Source organism: Petaurus breviceps, unplaced genomic scaffold (assembly GCF_028583685.1).
Source record: "Petaurus breviceps papuanus isolate PSGF00001 unplaced genomic scaffold, PetGlider_PUasm1.0 37, whole genome shotgun sequence".
Lineage (NCBI taxonomy): Eukaryota > Metazoa > Chordata > Mammalia > Diprotodontia > Petauridae > Petaurus > Petaurus breviceps.
Window position 1 is genome coordinate 91,119,390 of NW_027186296.1, and position 22,623 is coordinate 91,142,012.

Here is a 22,623-nt window from a genome sequence, read left to right on the forward strand (position 1 = left end):
ACAGAGACAGAGACAGAGAGACAGAGAGAGAGAGAGAGACAGAGAGAGACAGAGAGAGAGAGAGCAAATAGTATACTTTGATCTTCATTCAGACTCCCCTAGTTCTTTCTCTGGATGTGGATAGAATTTTGTATCATGAGCCTTTTGGAGTTCTCTTAGAACTTTACATTGCTGAGAAGAACTAAGTCTATCTAGTCATCTCACAATGTGGCTATAAACTGTGTACGGTGTTCTGGTTCTGCTCCCCTCACCCAGCGTCAGTTCATATAAGCCTTCAGGTTTTTCTGAATTCTGCCTATTCATCATTTCTTATAGTAGAATAGTATTCCATTATAGTCATATATCACAGCTTGTTCAGCTATTCCCCAAATGATGGGTATCCCCTCAATTTCTGATTCTTTGTCACCAAAAAAGAGCTGCTATAAATATCTTTGTATATGTTGGTCCTTTTCCCATTTTGTCATCTCTTTGGGATACAGTATGGCATTGGTTCTTGCCCACATACAAACATCCTAGAGGAAGTTAATGGGATAATCCAGTTCAGAAAGCTTTATAGACTACTGCTTGTAAAAGGGCACTGACTAGAACAACTTGATGAGTAAAACACCTTTTCTGACCATGATCTTTTAGGGAAGATAAGACACGAATACAAATAATCAACACAATACATTGAATGTGATGAGGGGGAGAAGAAAGGTACAAAAGAAAGTGATAAAGACTTTAGCGGATTGAGATTTCATTTCCAGTCAGGGGATCAAGGAAGTCTTTACATTAAAATATAAACTCCTGAGAGGAAGGACTTTTTTTTTGTCTTTGTACATGTACTTAATAAATGACTTTTGGAATTTGATCAAACCTTGAAAGTTTAGTAGGATTTAGGCAGATGAAGATGGGGGAAGACATTCTACATACAGGAAATGATAAGAACAGAAGTACTGAGGTGAAAGATTACAAGATTATGAACAGTGATGATCAGCCTGAGACATAAAATAAATGTAGGATAAGTGTGGAAGGATAATGCGGAGACAATGTTTGTAAGGCCTTTTATACTGGGCTAAATAATTTGCATTTTATGCTGTAGAGAGTGGCCAACCATTGAAAATTTCTTAACAGTGTAACGATGTGGTCAGAGCTGCGTATTAGGGAAATTAATATGGCCATAGTGTGTGGGATTGATTGGAAGGGGAAGAGGCTGTAGATGAGGAGAGCAGGAGATTATTGTTCTAACCCTAGTGAGAGGTAATGACCTGAACTAGGTTGTTGGAAGGAAGAATGTATAGGTTGTATAGAAGCAAGAAATACCAGAGGTGTAGAAATGATGGGATTTTGTAAAATAATAGATTTGGTATTATGATGAAGGAATTAAAGATTATTTTAAGATTTTTGAATCCAGAATGTTATAACCATAAAGAAGTAGGGATGTGAGCAAAGGAGCAAGTTTTGGGACATATATGTTAAATTGGAGGTGCTGGTTGGATCTTATCCTTGGAAAAGAATTCCGTGATGGAAATATAAATATTGGAGTCACGTATATAGAAGTGACAGAGGTATGTTGTGAACATAAATGAATTCACTTAGAGAAGAAGAATCAGAGAAGGGAAGATAATTTCTTTATCTTGTATTATATCTTTCAACACTTTTTTCATCATCTTTCCTTATGGCCACTTTTACATTGAAGTCACCAACTTTTAAAATACATGTTGATTTAATTTGGAGGTTTTTATTGAATTCTTCATATAACTCTAATTCCTCATCCTTTGCAATGGATGTTGGTGCATAAGCTACAATCATCTTCATTATAGTCTTTGTTTTTTGTTTTTGCTTTTTGCTTATGCTAACCATGATCACTGAAAGGTAAGATGATCAAACATCCCTTGAAATGTGTCTTGTCACCTTTAGATATACAGTGAAACCAATTCCAACATCTCCTTCATTTGCTTCTCTGAGGAGAACATATGAAATGATCTTTTCATTTAGCTACAACTTCCTTATGTTTTTCTTGTTAATTTATAATGATGATGTCAAAATTGATGTGATTTATATCCTTCAGGCTGATTCATTATTTATTTATTTATTATTGGGTTAGGATTTTATGTTTAGACCAAGAAGAGTCAATATTTATAGATGTATTAAAACCTGCATGATTCTTAGCATCCTCTGCCCATTTCTTTTGCTTCTTTAACTACTGTCTCATAAGGAAATGAAAGGGCTGCACAATACTGATGGCCATTTTGTATTTTTTTTTTTTGGTTATTAGGGTTGCAATTGCCAAAATAATTAAAATAATTGGTGGTGAATCTCTACACTCTTAAATAGACTTGTTCTTGGGCAAGAGACATAGTCTGTTATAAGGACTATGCTAGAAAGGTTTTCATGGTGTAGGATCTACCCTAGCTTGTACTATGTTGGCACAATCTTTGAGAATCTGAAGTCATCTCCCTATGCTTCCCTCAGTGAAGCAAAGGAGTAGGACTTTCGTGGGAGAATGCATTCTGAACCAAATAGAAATATTACCTTTCCCTGTCATATGTATAATATAGTATATACTAAGGTAAATAGGAATTTGCATGTAATACAAATAATTTTCTTTCAAACTCTGATCATAATAGAATTTATTTTATAAATATTTATTATATAATAATCTTATCTTGTCAGTTAAAAAATAAATTATGGTCCATGTGAATGTTATAAATTGTATTTTATCAGTGTGAAGACTACTGATCATTTTAATTTGTAATCCATATTTATATTTCTGCTACTTAAAACTTTATTGCATAATATCTTTTTAAAAATAGGTCCTGATTGTTCTTTGAATGTACCTTCCACGGAGTCTTTCTGGATTCTTCCAAATGTAAAACCATTCAGTCCTTCTGTTGGTCGGGCTTCACATAAGGCAGTTTTACATGGAAAATTTATGTGGGTGATTGGTGGATATACTTTTAACTACAGTTCTTTTCAAATGGTCTTAAAGTAAGTTATCTTTTTCATATTTTGTATTGAATGATTTTAGAAATTGTTTCCTATAATATAAATATGATTATCTTATTTTTCATGTTAAATTGCTTTGAATGTGAATATGTAGTTATTTTGACATAGTGTCTTTTTGGGGACATGAGATTAATTAGGAGGATATACCTATATATGCATATACTATATGTTCCATGAATACTTGTTTGGCATGTTTATATCAGAGTTGCCAAATTATATCAGTGTTTATATTTGAGATTTGGGATAAAAAAACCTTGAAATTCTCAAGATATTAGGATTTATTTCTAACTTAAGACTTAGTTAATGCTAGTTTCAAGTGAGAAAAGCCATAACTTCATTTGTTATGAATTTTGAGATAACTTTTTATTATAAAATACCTTGAGATTATCCAAAGTTTGTGTCTTTAGGTTATGATCTTTTGATTATACAAACATGTGCTTTAAAAAAGTTTTTTTTTTAAATAAGTACCTTTCTGTGATGAACAATGGCAGTTTCTAGGGAAAAATGGAATTTTTTATTAGAAAAAATTTTCTGCTTTTCCTTCATTAGTGGTCAATACAGGAATTTATATTAGTGGGAAAATGTGTGTTTTTGTTGTTGCTGCTGCTGTTTTTTTTAAGATAGTGATTGTGTACTACCAGGCTTGGTATATTTGGGGGTAAGGGGCAGGAATTCACTTCTTTACCAGGAGTCAGAAGACCTGGTTTTTGGATCCAGTTCTGTGACAATGTATTATATTGAGTAAACCATATACCCTTTCTGGGTCTCAGTTTTTTACTTTGCAAAGTTAAAGGGTTGGATTCTAAGGCCCTTTCCAATTCTAACAGTCTATGATTCTAACATCAGGAATCAGAAAGAGGAGGGTTCAGCAAAATGAGGTGTAAGATTAACAGTTACATTAGGGATGTGAGAACTTTTACCATGGGGGAGAAGGAAGGTATTGATTCAAAGGTTTGATTGGAAAGGTATATCAAATTAAAGGAAATGGAATTCTAGGGAGATGAAGGGAAATAGTCTGAGGAAAATTTGTGTGATCAGCAAGAAATCTAAATAAATGATACTGGGGGTAAAAAAAAGAAGATACTAAAAGAGCTTGTGGGGTGAATTCAAGAAAGTTGTTAAAGAAACTATAAAATGAACCTGAATACATGAGAAAACATGAGTTTGGAGGCAGAAATTGAGACGTAAATGAAAGAAAATGAAAATGAAAAAGAAAAGAAAATGAAAGAAAATGAACAGCCTATGAAAATAAGCATAGTTTTTGAAAAATAACAGGGATTCTAGTGATATCAAAGTTGTATACCATTATTTTAATTAATTAAATATATTTAGAAATCAATACTGAATATTTTTGTCTTAAACTTTTACATTACTTATTTAAGCAAATGGATTCATTTTTACTTTTTAGAACCTTGCTCTTATGGTGGGGTAGTATTTGTTCAGATTTGTATTTTAAAAACAATTTAGGAATCATATTAGAAGTAATTTTATTGCTAAATTCATGGACAGAAAACATTCTTCATTATTCTGAATGTAGGTCAGCTATAAGTCATTTTAATAGCTTCTAGAAGTGATACCTAGTGCCAGTTATAACTTAATTTATATTCACTTATGAGATTAAAACTGTTAATACAAGAAATCAAGACTGGTCAATATGGATAAAAGTATAATGGTAATAGAGGTGGCTGACCCTGGAGTCAGGAGGACTGACTCTTCCTGAGTTCAAATCCAGCCTCAGATACTTAACACTTACTAGCCATGTGACCTTGGGCAAGTCACTTTAACCCCAACTGCCCTGCCTTCCCCCCTCCAAAAAAAAGCGCAAAAATAAAATAAAAAAAAGTATAGTGGTAATATTCCAAGTAAAAAATAGTCAATTGAAAATTGTACATTAGGGGCAACTGGGTGGTGCAGTGAATAGAGTACTAGCCCTGGCACCAGGAGGACCTAAGTTCAAATCCAGCCTCAGATACTTAACAAAAAAAAACAAAAACCTAGCTGTGTGACCTTGGGCAAGTCACTTAACCCCAACTGCCCCTCCAAAAAAGCAAAAAAAAAACCCCACAACAGAAAATTGTACATTGTACCAATTTTGTACATTGTATCAATAATTTATTAAAACATTTAAAAAATGATTTTTGGGTGGAATGTGTTAGTACAAAATAAATTTATATAAAGTATTTGTGTTGAGTTGTCCCCAAATAAAGATTAACTTGAAAATAATGACAAGACAAAATTCTTATTCTAGGGGTCAGTCCTCAGATACTTTTCATTTCATAGGACATTAGAATTGAAAGTGATCTTAAAGATCATCTAGCCCATTACTTTTGTTTTACAAAGGGGGAAACTGAGACTTATAGAAATGAAATAACTTGTCCAAGGTCACACAGGTGGTAAGTGGCAGAGCAGGGAATGAACACTGGTCTTCTGATTTGAAATCTAAGTTCTTCCTACTACATCATCCTGATCTAAAGGTAAGGCAGTATGGTATCTGGATATAAACATGGATCTCTTGATTTCCCCTGATGATTTAAGATCTGCCAGCAGTTGGGTTGAGAGTAAATGGTACTCTAACAGTCAAGTGTATGAGTAGAGCAAGGAATTCCTTCAATCAAGATAACGAATGTTATGTGCTTAGGACAATTTCATTTTTATTTGTTTCCTATAAAAATTTCTTTAAAAGTTTGAGTTACTCTTTTGTTATTAAATTTAATATATTTTGGAATAGAAAAATAAAAACAATTGAATTTTGAAAAAAGTTGAATTAAAACATATGCTAGTTTATGTTTTTTTTATGTATCCTTTAGTTATAATTTAGAAAGCAGCATATGGAATGTGGCACCTATATCAAGGGGACCTCTTCAGAGATATGGACACTCTCTTGCTTTATATCAGGTTTGGACTTTATTCTTTGATTTTTAATTAATGTGTATGCATGTGTGATTGTATGCATATATATGCAGTTTTCATGAAATTTAGGTAGTTCAAATGGATAATAAATATTTCAGAATTTTCAGGGTTTTTGCCAGTCACTTTAAATCATTCTGACCATGATACAGAAGCTGTCATTTCTGCAAGTTAAATCCCTTACAGTTAATATAAATTCATTTACCTTTACCTTCAGACACACGCCTATGTTTCAGAAAGCCAGTGTCTCTGAAAAAGACAATGGTTACTTTTCCAAAATAAAAATTTTGTGAAGGAAAAACTGTTGTGAGAAGTTGGTGACATCCCTCCTGAATGGTTCAGGATATTTTAATTTGCTTGCTTTGGTTTTCATGAAGAGAAATTCCCTTGTAGAATGAATGAATTATCAGTATGATTTTTTTTTCTTTCTACCATATGGTAAATGTTTTTTTCATAACTAAATACTTTCCCTGTATTGCTGAACTCTAGACACAATTGAAGTGAATTTAATGTCCAATATAGCTTTATTAAAAGAAGCATTTGAGACAGAATTAAACTACTCAAACAGAAGTCAGATGCCCATTAATGTTGCCACACATAGTTCACGGACCTGTGTTGCTCTTATTCCTGTATAGTGTAAGTCATTACCAGAACCTTGAAGTGCAATTTCCCATAATTATGGCAGAAAATTGTCTGAGAAGTAAAAGAGTTCTGACTCATATCTTAGAAATAAAAAAAGTTACTTTAAATTATAGCTCTTTAGAGAAAATAATATTAATCTAGAGATATAAATAGGAATTTTTCAGTCCCTTTTGTGTTTTTTCTCCCAAAATTGTTAGAATCGAATCATTGGAACATAACTTGAATGAATTAAATGAAGAACACCAGTGTTCCAGTTAGTGGACAACACTTTTTTTGAGTATCTGCTTCATGTAATTTACTATGTCAGGAACTGTGGAAAGGATAACAAAAAATTAGAAAACATTGTTCCTCATCAGAATACTAGTAATTCAATACAGTCCAGTCCAATCCCAATCTAACAGGAATTTATTAAGTTCCCATATATATGCAAAGAACTATTTACAGGATTTATAACACTAGCAATACAAAGACAAAATGAAATATAATCTCTGTCCTCAAGGATCTGACATTTCCTTGAGTACCTGAAGTATTAATTGTTATTTATAACTTTCTGCCCCTGTAGACTAATAGATTCTTCTATTATTTTTTTCCCAAGTCAAGCCTGATCTACATATCTAGCCTTAGTTACTTTTTATGAGCTTCATTTCTAAGTCATCAGCTGCTCAACTGCTTGTTGAACATTTATTTGTATCATTATGAACTTGACAGACATCAACAAACATGAATAATTCTACAAAGAAGAGCAAAAAATTGTATATGATATTGTTGATGTCTATGACATTGCAACATTTTAAAAAACACAATAGTTCCACTATTCTGCTTCTCTGTGTTCTTCTCTGAACTTCCTTTTGGTCTTTGGATGTTTCATTGATAATTTTTCTTTTTATTTTTCTGGTATTATTGACATTCAACTCCCTTATAGCTCTCTCTCCCTCAAAAAAGTCTAAAAATAAATATAACCAAACCAAATAAGTCTGCGCATTATTTGTGTCTGAATATGTATGTCTCATTCTGAATTCCCAATCCATCAACTCTGATAAGAATTTTACTTTATCATGTTTTCTGATGTCATGATTGATCATAGTTCATAAGTTTTTGACAGTTGTTTCCCTTTACTTATTTTATAAATTGGTGTATTCATGTTGTATATTGTTTCACGAGTTCTGTTCACTTCAATCTGCATCAATTCATATAATATTCTATTACATTAATATACCCTGGGTTTTAAAGCCATTCAACCAACCAATATACACAAATTTTGTTTCTAGTTCTTTGCTCCATCCAAAACTACCACTATAAATATTTTTGCACATATGTGCAAAGAACTATTTATTTGGATTTCTTTGGGGTATATACCTAGTAGTGCTATTGGTGGGTCTAAAAGTATATGCAATTTAATACTTTCCACTATGATTAGATCAATTCATGGCTCAGCTGGTGGTTCATTAGTGTGCTTTTCCTTCCATAGCCCACAATTGTTATCTTCCATTTTTTTTGTGATGGGAATGAAGTAGAACCTCAGATTTGATACAATTTGCATTTCTCTTCTAATTAATTATTTTAAATATTTTTTCATATGGTCATTGATAGCTTGGCTTACTTCTTTTGAGACCTACCTGTTATATACTTTAGCAGTTTATCTTTTGGGGAATGGCCCGTTGGAAATTTCAAGTAAGATATTCTGTTGGCTTCTTAAACTTGATATGTAAAAAACAAAATTCATTACTTTTCTCAGTACCACCCACACTTGTTTGAAACTTTCTTCCTTTTGTGAAGGGCAGTAGCATCCTTAATTTCCCATGATTTATTCTTAATTCTTTCTTCTCCCTCACCTCCCATGTTCAATCTATCTTTTTAATTATACCATTATAGCATCTCTTGTATATGTCTCTTGCTGTACTCATGGAGAGTCACCACCCTGGTTCATGCACTTATTATCTCTCTCCTAGACTTTTATAATACTTATTTGACTTCCCTCCCTCAATTTTCTCCCTTCACCGGTTCATCCTTTTTGTAGCTACAAAAGTGATTTTCTTTAAGTCCAGTTCTGAGCATATCACTCCTTTGCCCATAAACTCACATGGTTTCCATTGCCTTTAGAATAAAATATTGATAACTCTCTTTGACATGTAAAGCTCTTCTCACCCTGGGTTCAACTAGCCCTTCTAGTCATATTATTATTGAAATTTCTTCATTCCTTTGTTTGGCCAAGCTGTATGTTAGCTGTTTCTCACATATAATACTCTCTCTCCTATCTTACTCCATTTCCACTAGCTTCTCCCTTGCCTGTGGAATGCACTTCCTCATCTTAGAATTCCTTGTTTCATCCAAAGCCTAACTCCAGTTTCACCTTCATGTGAAACTTTTCCAGGTCATCCCTTTCTCCCAGCAGCTAGTATCTATAATTATCTTGTACCTATTTGCTCTATATTTTATATACATATATTAGCAAATGACAGAAAGGAGAAATCAATTAATTTAACAAGTAATAAAAAATTGTGGAAAATCAACAACCCCGATGGAGGGGGGGGGGGAGCCGAGTCAGGATGGCGAGTAGAAATAGGACCTCTGAGTGGCTCCAGCTCCCACCACCTCCAATTCATGTAAAAGGGGACTCTGAACAAACTTTGGAGCTACAGAACCCACAAAATGACACAGAGAAGCTAACCTCCCACTGATGACATCCGGGCAGGCTGGCCAGTGCAGTCCTCTGGGAGCCAAGCCCAGCCCCGCTATAGCCAGAGGTTTTAGCCCCAGTGCAGGCCTGACCAACCACCAGCTGGAGGGACTCCAGATCACCAGCAGCTGTGGTGGTCCAGAATTATCAACACATAGATGCTAAGGACAAAGTGAGAGGGCAGTGCAGGGTGGACTTTGGGACCCAATAGTTGGGAGTGCATCAGCTTTTGTCCCCAGGGCAAGAAGCCACTGAGGGCTGCAGCCCAGCCATCTCCACATGGCAGCTTCAGTTCCTGACCTGCACACTGTAGGGGGACCAAGCAACCAGTCTGAGGGGTACTCGCTCTTGCTTTAACCTGCTTGGATCTGGATTGCAGTCTAGGGTAGAGGTCCTAGGGTGTGTGATCAGTTTGCCAGAGCATGTAGAGGCTTCAGAGAGGGCACCCAACTGATACTTCTGGCAGTTGAGAAAATCCCAGCATTTGGAATGAAACTCCCCTGTCTGGTAGCAGAGCCTACTGTGGCATACATCCGAAAAGTCAAGTAATTAAGTGACAAAAAGAGCAGGCAAAGGAAGCAAACCAAGCAAAACAATCCAACATTAGACTCCTATTTTGGGGACAAAAAGGATCAAAGCATGGAGCAGGAGGAAGACAGTGAAGTCAGAACTCCTGCACCAAAAGCTTCTGAGAAAAATACGAGCTCTTTACAGGCCATAGAGGACCTTAAGAAGCAGATAAGACAAGTGGAGAAAGAATTGGGAAGAGAAATGAGAACAATGCAAGAAAATTATGAAATGAGAGTCAACAGTCTGACTGAGGAAAATCACACCTTAAAAAATAGACTAACTCAAATGGCAAAAGAGGCTCAAAAAGGCAATGAGGAGAATGCCTTAAAAAGCCAAATTTGCCAGATGGAAAAAGAATCTCAAAAGCTCACCGAGGAGAATCATTCATTCAGAATTAGATTGGAGCAAGCTAGTGACTTTATGAGAAATCAAGATGCTCTTAAACAGATCCAAACAAATGAAAGAATAGAAAGCAATGTGAAATATCTCATTGGAAAAACCACTGACCTGGAAAATAGATCCAGGAGAGATAATTTAAAAATTATTAGACTACCTGAAAGCCATTATCAATGAAAGAACCTAGAAATCATCCTCCAAGAAATTCTCAAAGAAAACTGCCCTGATGTTTTAGAATCTGAGGGCAAAATAGAGATTGAAAGAATCCACTGATCACCTCCTGAAAAAGATCCCAAAAAGAAAACTCCTAGGAATATTATAGCCAGGTTCCAAAATTCCCAGATCAAGGAGAGAATATTATAAGCAGCCAGGAAGAAACTATTTGAATATTGTGGAAACACAATCAGGATAACTCAGGATCTGGCAGCTTCCACCCTGAGGGATTGAAGGACTTGGAATATGATATTCCGGAGGGCAAAGGAGCTTGGATTAAAACCAAGAATCACCTACCCAGAAAAACTGAGTATCATGTTTCAGGGGAAAATATGGTCACTCAATGGAAAAGAGAACTTTCAAGCATTCCTGATGAAAAAATCAGAGTTGAATAGAAATTTTGACATTCAGTTACAAGAAGCAAGAGAGGCATGAGAAGGTAAACAGGGGAAAGGAATCATAAGGAACTTATCAAAGCTGAAATATTAACATTCCTACATGGAAAAATGATAATTTTAACTGATGAAACTTTTCTCAGTATGAAAATAGTTGAAGGGAATAGGAATACGTATATATATATATATATGTATATATATGTCTATATATATTTCTATATCGGAGGGCATATGGGTGTATAAATACATATGTGAATGTGTGTATATATGTTTACAGATATACATAGAGGGCACAGAACCAATTTAATAGGAAGGGATGATACTTAAAAGGTGAAATTAAGAGGTGAGAGAGGAATATATAATGAGAGGAGATGGGGAGAGACAGAATGGGGTAAACTATCTCATATAGAAGAGTCAAGGGAGAATGTTTACAATGGAGGGGAAGAATAGGAAGGCAAAAGGGAATGGGTCAACTTTATTCTCATTGAATTTGGATGAGGGAGGGAATGACATACACACTAAATAGGGTATCTCACCCTATAGGAGAGTAGGGGGGAAGGGGATGAGAGGGGAGATGATGGAAGGGAGGGCAGGCTGGGGGGGAGGGAAGTTGGAAGCACCCACTTTTGAAAAAGGACAGGATCAAAGTAGAGAATAGAACAAGTGGTAGGTGGGATAGGAGGGAGGGAAACATAGTCAGTCTTTTACAATATATCTGCTATGGTAATGTTTTGCATTAGCTACACATGTACATCCTATATTGAATTAATTATCTTCCCAGTAAGGGTGGGTGACAAGGAAGGGAATGAATCTGGAATTCAAAGGTTTAAAATCAAATGTTTAACACACACACACACACACACATACTAATATTAATACAATTTTACACGTAATTGGGAAATAAGATATACAGGCACTGGGGCATAGAGATCCACTATGCCCTACTGGAAATGTCGAAGGGGGTATGGGAGAAGATATGGGAGAGAGCAGATAGGAGGAGGGGATATCCTGTGGGACTGCTATTTTGGGGTGGTGGGTAGGGGAGAAATGGGGAGAAAATTTGTAACTCAAAATCTGGTGGAAATGAATGATGTAAATCAGAAGTTAATAAAACATTTGAAAAATAAAAAAAAGAAAACCAACAACCCCTCAATCAATTAACATTTATGAAAATTTTCAAAGAAGAGCTTAAACAATTATAGAAAATCCACAAATCCCCCTGTGGAGATGGTAAATAAAAGGAAATTTTCCATTTTCAAATTTCCATTGTTTTTTGAGCAGATCTCCCTTTCTGGGTATATGTCTCCCCCTTTCCTTTCTAGCCAACTATGCCTTGTAACAAAGAAAAAAGAGGAAATGTTCTGGAGTATTAATACATAAACCAAGTCTGAGGGCAAATGTAATACACTCAGGTCTTGATTTGTGTGAACAACAGATCCTCTGAAGTGATCACATCATTTGAATTTGTACTATTTGAAGTTATTATTATGTAAAATATTTTAGTTGGTTCTAGTTTAATTGAAAGCTATGGAGTGAATTCCATGCCCCTGGCCCCTTATCTCTTGCAAAGAGCAGAAAACATTTTCTTGTCTTCAGGGCCATTTGGTCTTTATAACAACATGATATTGATTGGTATATTGTTCTTTCCACTTACATTCATGTACTTTACATATATATTTTCTCCCAGTCCTGTTCAGCTGACTCTTCATGAGTTCATATAAGTCTTCCATGTTTCTCAGAATTCTTCATATTTATTTTTCCTATCACAAAGAGATATTTCTTTATATTCATGTGTCACAATTTGTTTAGCCATTTCCAATCAAAAAGTGTCTACTTTGTTTTTAATTCTTGGCTTCCACAAAGAGTGCTGCTATGAACATTTTGTTATACTTGGAATCTTTCTTGCCTTTTTTGACTGGTAAGTGTGTGTATGAACTCACATGGCCATTTTGCTCATGATATCTAGAAAGTCTCAATAATTCTTCATATTCCACCCAGCATTCTTTTTGCCACACTGTATCAGCAAGCACCCCAGCATCCCCAGGGTGGCTGCCACCACAGGTTCTTAGATCTGCTTTGATAAAGGAAAGCAACTCAAAATGGGTTAACAAGCTTACTTTAATCAGTCAAATATGTATCATTTGCCTAGTTCAGGGGGAAAAATATCAGCACCCCGAACTTCAGAATATACAGACAGAATTATCAAGACAGAGAAACAGATCAAGTAGACAGATTTCCAAACTGTCCAACCATTACATCCCTACCAAATCAACATCTGGGTTTCAACATCTGGGTTTTTCAAAGCTGAGGGGGGGCTCTCAACAACAGCTTCCCAGAATCCAGATCAAATCACAGAACACTTCTCAAAGTGAGCCCCAAAACAAAGCTACACATCAGGGCTTTTATGGCCTTCTCCTGGCTCAGAGAATGTAACAATCTTCTGGACCCACTGGCCAATCAAGAAGTATCTACTGAAAAACAAGCCTCCCACCCAAGGCTCCAGGTACACTTTAGCCTAGGGGCAGGGAAGATCTTTAAATCTGCATTTCTATTACACAAAGGCAGCACTATTACACCCTACTGACCACTAGATGTCTAAAGACCTTACCTTGGAAGACATAAGACACTTGATTTTGGAACTCCCACTCTGAATTGCTCTCAAGTAAGTACATGAGCAGAAATTCATGTTGTTAGATGATCCACTTAATCTAGTCAGCCTCAGTCATGCTTCACATAATCATATTCTCATTATCCATTTTCTACCATCTACCCTGGCCAAATTCCTGACATGGTTGGTCATTGCATTGATCAAAGTTTTTAAGTGTTTGAAAGTTGTTTTTCCCTCTACAATGTTGTTGTCCTTTTATAAATTATTCTCTTGGTTCTGTTCATATTACTTTATATCAGTTCATACAACACAGGATTTCTGAAATCTCCTTTGTTATTTTCTACAGTACAGTTCATTCAAATGTAAAAATAAATGAGTCATTCTCTAATTGATGGATATCCCCTTAGATTCTAGGTCTTGTTGGTTTTTTTCTCCCTTTTAATCTCCTCCACAGGATTGGGAAGCTTATTTTATTTGTGTCTGTTCTCTCCCTAATATCATCTTTCCTCTTAGTTCTCCCCTCCCTATTGATGCTTGTTTCTTATTGAGGTTTATGTATCTCTATACCAGACTCTGTGTTTTCAACCCTTCTTTCTCTGTTTCAGATAAGAGTGAGGGTCATCTGGTACCCATTACCGTGATCCCTTTCTCAATGTTTGTAGACTTTTCAAGTACCTCAAATATGAGAAATAGAAAATTCAAACCCATTCTTCCTCCTATAAATAATAGAATATTCATTTTAAATCTTTCCTTCTCTTTCCCTTCTTAAAAACTTTAGAATATTAGTCCATCCCTAGGTCCTTTGTTTCTTTCTTGTTTTATTCCCTCTATCCTCTTTGAATATATTAAGATTCTAAGGGAATACTTGTTTCTTCTCTTCCTATTAGAATATTTGTACTATATCATCAAATAACCTCTTTCATTTGCTAAAGTAAATCTACCTTTCTAAATTTCTCTTGACTTTTGCATTTGCATTTCACAATTCCTACTATTATTTTCATTGGGAGTACTTAACAGTTCTCTTTCCATTAAAAGTTCATTGTTTTCACTATAGGATTATACTTGATTTTACAGGGTCAGTTATTCCTGACTTAAAGTCTATATCTTTTTCTTTTTGAAATATTTTGTTTCAAGATCTCCTCTAATTTATAATAGAAAATACCTGACTGTGGTTCTTTGGTACTTAAACTACTTCCTTCTGGATAATTGAAGCATTTTTTCCTTAACAGTGGGGCTATGGATTTTGCTCATGACAATCCTGTAACTTTTTTTTGATGCTTCTTTCAAATGGTGATTGATTAGTTCTTTTTATCTTTTGGGGAGTTATCATTTATTACTTCTTTAAAAATTATGTCTATATTTTTTGTTATGGTTTTCAGGGAGTTCAGTGATTCTTAAATGGCCTCTCTTTATGTATTTTCCAGGAGAGTTTTGAAAAGAATATCATATCAGCTACATTAGTTGATTTTGTTGTTGTCATCCTTCATACTTCTCCTCATCCTCTTTCTCCTTTTCCTATTCCTTTTTTGTTGTAATATTTCTGGCTGTGTCGTAGAGCCATTGACTTATTTTTGTTCTATTTTAGGTTTTGGAAGCTCTGTTGTTTGGCCAAGATTTAACATTTTCTTTTCTAATTTCCTTATTCTCATTCCAATTCTCTTCTTCAAGAACTTATATTTATTTTTTAATCTCTTGTTTCACCTCTTCTAGATACTCATGTAGTTCTTATGAATAAAATAAAATGAAACATTTTTTCCTTTGTAGTTGTTACAGTTATCTCTTTTTATAGATCTCCAGAACTGCATTAATTTTAAATTCTGGTCATAGGCCTTCTTTGGTTTGCTTATATTTCTAGCCTTTGTTGCTGAATTGGGTCTTTGTTCCAGGACCAGGTTCCAACCCTCTTGCACTTTTGAATGAAGTAGGTTGATCCTATTTTGGCTCATCATGGTTCACAAGAGTCTCTGTGCTGATGTCTGCCTCACAGAGTTAGTTCCATGTCACAAAAATTCTCCTTCTGGGGACTCTGAGGTTCAGAGTCCTCTTTGTTATCTTTAGACAAATTGCCAGGAACCACAGAGTCATTAGACTGTTTTTATCTGAATTATGTCATGCTGAATTGGTCATTGGTGCTCCATGGGGTTTTCATCATTCCTTCCTTGGGGCTTTCTGACCACCCTGGGGCTCTGTACTGAGAAGCAGAAAGACTATTGGTGCATCTGTGATTGTGCTATCTTGCTGCTCATCCTCTTTCCTATTGCCTACGAAGTTCTAAATTTTTGTACACTTCTGGGGAAAGGAAATAATTTATCATAGATTCTCATCAATTTTTTTGATTGTTATTTGGTCTGCCGCAAATTTCAAGTATTTGTTGGAGTAAGTATGTGAAAAATGGAAGGTCTTCATTCAGGTAGCCATCTTTACTAGAAGTCAACCAAAAATACCCCTAAGGCTTCATGTCAAGCTAATCAAATTGGCAAGGATGACAAAAGACAAAAATGACAAATGTTGACTGGGTTATGGGAAGGCAAGCACATTAATGCACTGTTACTAGAGAATTAAAGTCTGGTTTCATAGACTTGCTTGGTGTATAACCCTGGGCAAGACATTCAGCTTTTTTCTACTCCAGTTTCCTCATCTGCAACATGGTATAATAATAGCACCTACCTTCCAGAGTTGTTGTGAGGAACAAATGAGATAATATTTATAAACCTTTTAAACCTGACAGCACTGTGTAAATTTTCACTATCATTATGTGAAGTGATCTGTCCCTTCTGGAAGATAATTTAGGGCTATATTAGAAAAATCACGAACCCAAACTCTTTAGACTATATTCCAACAATTGAACATATATCCCAAATATATCAGACACCAAGAAAAAGGTCCCCATATATTAAAAAAATCTACAATTGCACTTTTTGAGGTGGAAAACAACTGGAAACAAAGTTGTTGTTCATTAATTCAGGTATAGCTTAAGAAAAATGTTATATTAAAGAAATGGAATTTTTTGTTTTCTAAGAAAAAATGAATATGAAGAATTCAGAGAAATATAGGACCTCTCATAGCAACTGATGACAGAGCAAATCATATGAGGGAACATTTTACACAAAGTCCAAATTTATGTAGAGAAAACAACAATGAAAAAATTCAGAACTCTGATCTATGCAATTGGTCTCTGAACCAATTTTGACTCCAGGGAAACGGTAACTGATATATTTTCTCTCAGTATAGTGGGAAGAACTATAGATATAGAATAAGGTGTACATTGTCAGGCATGGGAAATACATTGATTTTCTTAAAACTCTTTGTTACAGGGGGAATTCTATAGCATTGAAGGGGTATTTTCATCCATTGGGAAATGACAGCAATAAAAAGCATCAATAAAGCATTTATTTTTGAAAAGAGTTAGATGAAAGATGTCTATTGACTAGACCATGATATACAGTTGAGTTGGCAGCTCATTTACCTGCCCTTTCAGTACACATAAATCGTATAGACATTGCAAGGAAACAAGAGCTGGGTCCAGGAATAAATTGGATAGAAAACATGGCTGAATGCAACTGGGAAGCAGAATATTTCTTTTAATGATCCCAAGCTTCCCCCAAAATGAAAAGTGATATTTATAATGCCAGTGTCCTACTGAGAATGCTATATGGCTGCAAGACATGGGTTATTACAATTTCTGAGGAATAAAAATTGCATTCCATCTGAAAGACAATGTGGTAAACAGTTTGCAAGATTACCTACAATGACTTGTGTGCAAGAAGTGACATAAAAGAAATATATTATAATTTATCTGTAAAACAAGATGGTAGGTAATTTATTTAGTGCGGAGTATTACAGATGACCAATCCAAGTTCTGTACTGGTATCTATGGAATGTTATGAGACATACAAGAAGGCTCCCAACACACTGAGGTGGCACCTCATAGAGGATTTGTGCGAAGGCAAATATAGGAGTCACATGCAATGAGGAAGGATGAGCTGTGATCTGTAACAATGTTGGAGATGCCCACATCATTGATATTAATGGATCCTTTGAAATTTCCAAGTATTTCAAATTCTGAAAAACTTAAGCAAATATTTTGATAAAGTTCAAAAGACTCTCTAAAGGGGGCACTTTTGAGTTGTATGTTAGCTATAATGTGTCATGCTAAAGAAACCAAAACAAATGACTTTTAAGAAAAAGAATGCTATTATATATTTTAACTTAGAACTGAGATTTTTAAATAACTCAAACCAAAGTGAGAATATGAAGCCAGAGTGCCCTGTTTTGGTGATGCAAAGTACATTGAAACTATAAAATTGACTTTGAAGAATGAAATAACTTATAGTGCTTGTTTCTTTGAGTAGGAATCTATAGTTCAAGTTGAAGTGCTGTACTTTTTATTTTAGAAAAGCATCAGAGCTACTATTGAGACGCTATTGACTTTTTATGCATTTATATAAAAGTGTATAAAATGGATTCATGCTTTTAGTTACAGCTAAAGTATTATGCAGTTTTATCTTGAACAGCTTTTCTTTTAGGCAAACATGTTGTCAGAATTGGGGAGCATTATTTCATCTATCTTATTCATAAGACCTCACTTGGAGTTCAAATTACACTGGAAATGCACAATATAGACCACTTCAGTATCAGAAAAATATCATAAATTTGGAGGAAATAAAATATAGCAAACAAAAAAGAACATACTTTAGAGAACAAGTATGAGGGCCAGGATTATGTTGTATCAATCCTGCATTAAGAAGGAAAAAACAGAATGAGCAAAGAAACTTCATATACTCTGATTTTATAATAAATTAGTCTATGATCATTATTGAAAGTATTACCCTCTTTCCTCAGTGATCTAGCACCTAATTCTATAGTTTTTTATAGAATTCTAAATTCTAAAGAATTCTTCTTTAACTACTCTAAGCTTTGCCACCGTCCCTAGTGACTTCCTCATTCATGCTAATGCCTCTTTCTCTTTGAATATCTTGGCTTCCTATTCACCAACTTCCTTAACTCTTATGATCCCTATTTACACTTTACTTCAGTCCTCCACAGGAAGGATCACAAATTAAACATCTCATTCCTCTCTGATCACAATCACTCGTCTTTCTATCTCTGTCACTATGTTAATACCCTTAGCCTTTTCTTCTTCTATTCATCTTGTCCTTGGGCTCGAATTCCTTAATTTGTCCCAGTTCTTCCATTCTGTCATCTCATTCTGGCCTCACTTTTCTCCCTTCACACTTTATCATTTAGGTTACCAGTTCACTAAGATATTATCCTCCATCCTTGCATCCCTTGCCTGATTTACTTTCTTAGGCCACACCCATATCCGCTTTCACTGCAGCTTCTTAAGAGATGCTACAGTGCTGCCGGGGGAAGTCACCTAAAACACTAGGAAACATTAGAAATCTTAGTCAAGAAAATGAAAATCACGAAGGAAGAAATGGCATTTTCACCACTGCTGCCCAACAAATGCAATGGTTTTAGAAAAGAAAAACTAATGTGGAAAGAGAACACCTGGTTAAGAAGAATGTGTCTGAGAATGTAACTCTAATTTCAGAACCATGGCTTAAAATGTAGGAATGGCAGCCTCCTGACCAGGGGTGAAGAATACCTAATAAATGACGGTAAAAATATATGTGCTTTGAATTTTGTAAATCTAATTAAATTGTTTCAAACTAAAAAATGGAGGAATATGGAGAAAACTATAGATATATAGATATAGATCTTCATCTTTATCTATGGATATAGATATGCAGATATCTATCAAGCTAGATATTATAGATTAGTTACAAAGTAAGCAGAAAGTAGCAATCAAAGTATGTTAAAGTTGACATGCATTTTCTCAGCAAACTCACATGTTACTATTGGAAATACTTCCAGGTTGGTGGGAAAGGGACAGTAAAGTAGGACTATGTTGGATTTTACTAGCATTGAGGAAAGACTTTAGAAAAAATGGGGAATTGTCCTTTATGCTCACTGGGGCTGGGGAGCTGTGTTGGGCACCATGTGTCTGGATCATCAGGGAATGGGAGAGTAGAAATAGTCGAGAGAGCCTAGATGGTCATGCAGGGTGCTTTTGCATGGGACTAGTGAAAGACTGTGACATCTGAGAGAAACATTGCAGGGAGAGGAAGTATGCTTCTCTGAGTGATGGGTGTCCAGGGATAGAGCCCAAGTCAGCTGATCCAGATTATAGCTTTTGTTATTACTAATATTTTTATATGTATAGAAAAGAGATTTCTTTTAAAGTGGTGTGTAGAATGAACTAGAGCAAGAGTTATCTTTTCAAATAATTTTTTTTCTCCAATTACATGTGAATGCAATATTTTTTGCCTTTTGGAAGGGGGAAGGCAGGGCAATTGGGGTAAAGTGACTTGCCTAAGGTCACATGGCTAGTAGGTATTAAGCATCTCGGGCCAGATTTGAACTCAGGTCCTCCTGACTCCAGGGCCGGTGCTCTATTCACTGAGCCACCTAGCCGCCCCTGTTAGTACAATTTTTAAACACTTTAAAAAAGTTTTGAGTTCCAGATTTTATCTCTGCCTCCTCTCCCCTCTCCCTGAGATGGTAAACAATCTGATACAGGTTATACATGTTCATTCATGTAAAATATTTCCATATTAGTTATTTTATGCAATAAAAAAGAATGAAAGAAAGTGAAAAATAGTATGCTTCAATCTGTTGAGACAATATCACTTCTTTCTCTGGAGGCACATAGGATGCTTCATCATGAGTCCTTTGGGATTGTCTAGGATCATTGTATTGCTGAGAATAGCTAAGTCTTCATACAATGTTGCCGTGCACTATGTGCACTGTTCTCCTGGTTCTGCTAACTTTGCATTAGTTCATGCCAGTCTTTCCAAGTTTTTTCTGAAGTCATCCCGCTTGTCATTTCTTTCACCACAATAGTATTCCATCATAGTTACATACCACAACTAGTTCAATGGTTATTCTCCAATTGATAGACACCCCCTCATTTTTCCTTTCTTGACCACCACAAAAAGAGCTGCTATAAATATTTTTGTACAAATAGGTCCTCCCCTGCCTTTAAAAAAAATCTCTTTGGAATATAGACCTAGCAGTGGAAGGGGAAGCAGTTTCATAGCCCTTTGGGCAGAGTTCCAAATTGTAGAGTAGGAATTATTAAACTGAGGTTCAAGTATTAAAAAACACTTTGATAATTGTATTTCAATATAATTTTTTTTGTAATGCTATGCATTTTAGTTTATACATTTAAAAATTATTCTAAGAAATGGTTAATGGGACCAGACTGCTAAATGTGTCCATCACACACACACACACAGGTTAAAAAGTCCTGGATTATAGGGAGGAAAAAGTGAAGGCAAGAAGTTATCCTATCTGAAATCTCTATTCTTTGACAATTCCATTTGCTCTCATAGCACCAGCATGCTCAGAAAGACTACTTAGCTCCTCCTCACAGAAAGGAATGTTTATAGAGCTTGGGGAAAATAATAATAGTGAGGTATTTTGAGAAAGCCAAAAGAGAAGAGAGACCCAGAAAAATAAGTTCAGTGAAGTAAATCTTTTTTTTAGACAAGTCAAGACTGAAAGAAATCATGGATTTTAGCAATTAGGAGATCTTCAGTGAACTTTGAGAGAACAGTTTCAGTTAGGGATTTGGAGGACAGATTTGAAGAAATTGAGAATTGTGTATTTTAAAAATGAATATGATTTTTCTTTGTGAAATTGCCAGTTAATAATTAAAGCTATTGGAATCTTCAAAGTATGTTTATTATTTTGAATACTCATAAATTAATTAGTATTTTGAGTTGCTTTAATAATTACAGCAATTAAAAGTTTTGAAGTTGCAAAGCATGCTTTGTAAGACTGATTAAGTCTTAGGCACCATGTGAACACTTAAAGAATTGGCATCAAGTGAATGGTGGTTCTGATTTGTGTATATTTGGGCTTTGCATTTAGATTTTCCTTAGGCACAGAAGAAAGATGTTGAGGATGGAAAGAATCATGCAGATTCTAACTTCAACATGTATTTATTTAACTGTTGGTACACTAAATATGAGAACTTTATTCAGTCACCAACAAGTTCATATACTATTAGAAGATGATCAATGATGACAGATTTCCTATAAATGAAACCAGAAGGCATAAGTATATTGCAATTATATGGAAGAATATCTCATAGGCCATCTTCAGGGAGGGAAACAAAAGTTAATAGGGTTGTTTTTTTTTTGTCTGCCCAAAGAATAATAAGCAGCATTTCATGAGTTATTTAGTCATCTATTTTTGTAATGCTCATGAAGATCATAAAGTCAAAAAGTTGCCATGAAGATGATTGCTATTTATGTTCCAACATTGGTTGAAGAGATTGAGGAAGAAGAAAACATCCTTGAAGGACTTGAAAGTATACTCCAAACCAAATTCACATATCCTTTGATGCTCAGTGCAGTGATGGAAAACTGGAAAAAGAGTAGTATGGCAAAACAAATATGATCAGGGCAATGTGGTACAGTGGAAAGAATGTTTTGTCCAAAGTCAGAACACATGGTTCTGGTTCTGACTCCTAACTGTGTCACTCCTTTTCTGAAATTGGACATTAACTCATAAAGTCATTAACTCAGTTTCCTCATCGATAAAAAGAGATTGTTGGACCAAAAAAACAATGCAAAATGAAACCCAACCTTCTGAGTTGCCTCTAGATCTCAATTTGCATCCTATGTTTTTTAATTAACATCTTCTTTAGTCAAAATTAGTAAGTATTTATTAAGTTCCTACTATTTTTCAGGTACTATTGTAGGGTGCTGGAGAAACAAAGACAAAAATGAAGCAGTCTCTCCTCTCAAGGATCTTACATTCCTTCTGGAGAGAAATGTACCTAAATAAGTGGGGGGGGGAGAGGGGGAGAGAGAGACAGAGAGACAGAGAGAGACAGAGAGAGAGAGAGAGAGAGAGAGAGAGAGAGAGAGAGAGAGAGAGAGAGAGAGAGAGAGAGAGAGAGAGAGAGAGAGAGAGAGAGAGAGAGAGAGACAGAGAGAGAGAGAGAGAGAGAGAGAGAGAGAGAGAGAGAGAGAGAGAGAGAGAGAGAGAGAGAGAGAGAGAGAGAGAGAGAGAGAGAGAGAGAGAGAGAGAGAGAGAGAGGGAGAGAGAGAGAGAGAGAGAGAGAGAGAGAGAGAGAGAGAGAGAGAGAGAGAGAGAGAGAGAGAGAGAGAGAGAGACAGAGACAGAGAGAGACAGAGACAGAGAGAGACAGA

At 35.3% G+C, this 22,623-nt stretch overlaps 1 protein-coding gene across 2 annotated transcripts in view; it reads left to right on the forward strand.

The window, feature by feature from the left end:
• The window catches only part of ATRNL1 (attractin like 1), a 1,293,617-nt gene that overhangs the window by 87,715 nt on the left and 1,183,279 nt on the right, over window positions 1-22,623 (forward strand). For both annotated transcript variants that reach the window (XM_069099032.1, XM_069099033.1), the window contains exons 6-7: window positions 2,796-2,970; window positions 5,796-5,883. In XM_069099032.1, coding sequence (XP_068955133.1) covers window positions 2,796-2,970; window positions 5,796-5,883 — 263 coding nt within the window. The remainder of the gene's footprint in view (window positions 1-2,795; window positions 2,971-5,795; window positions 5,884-22,623) is intronic.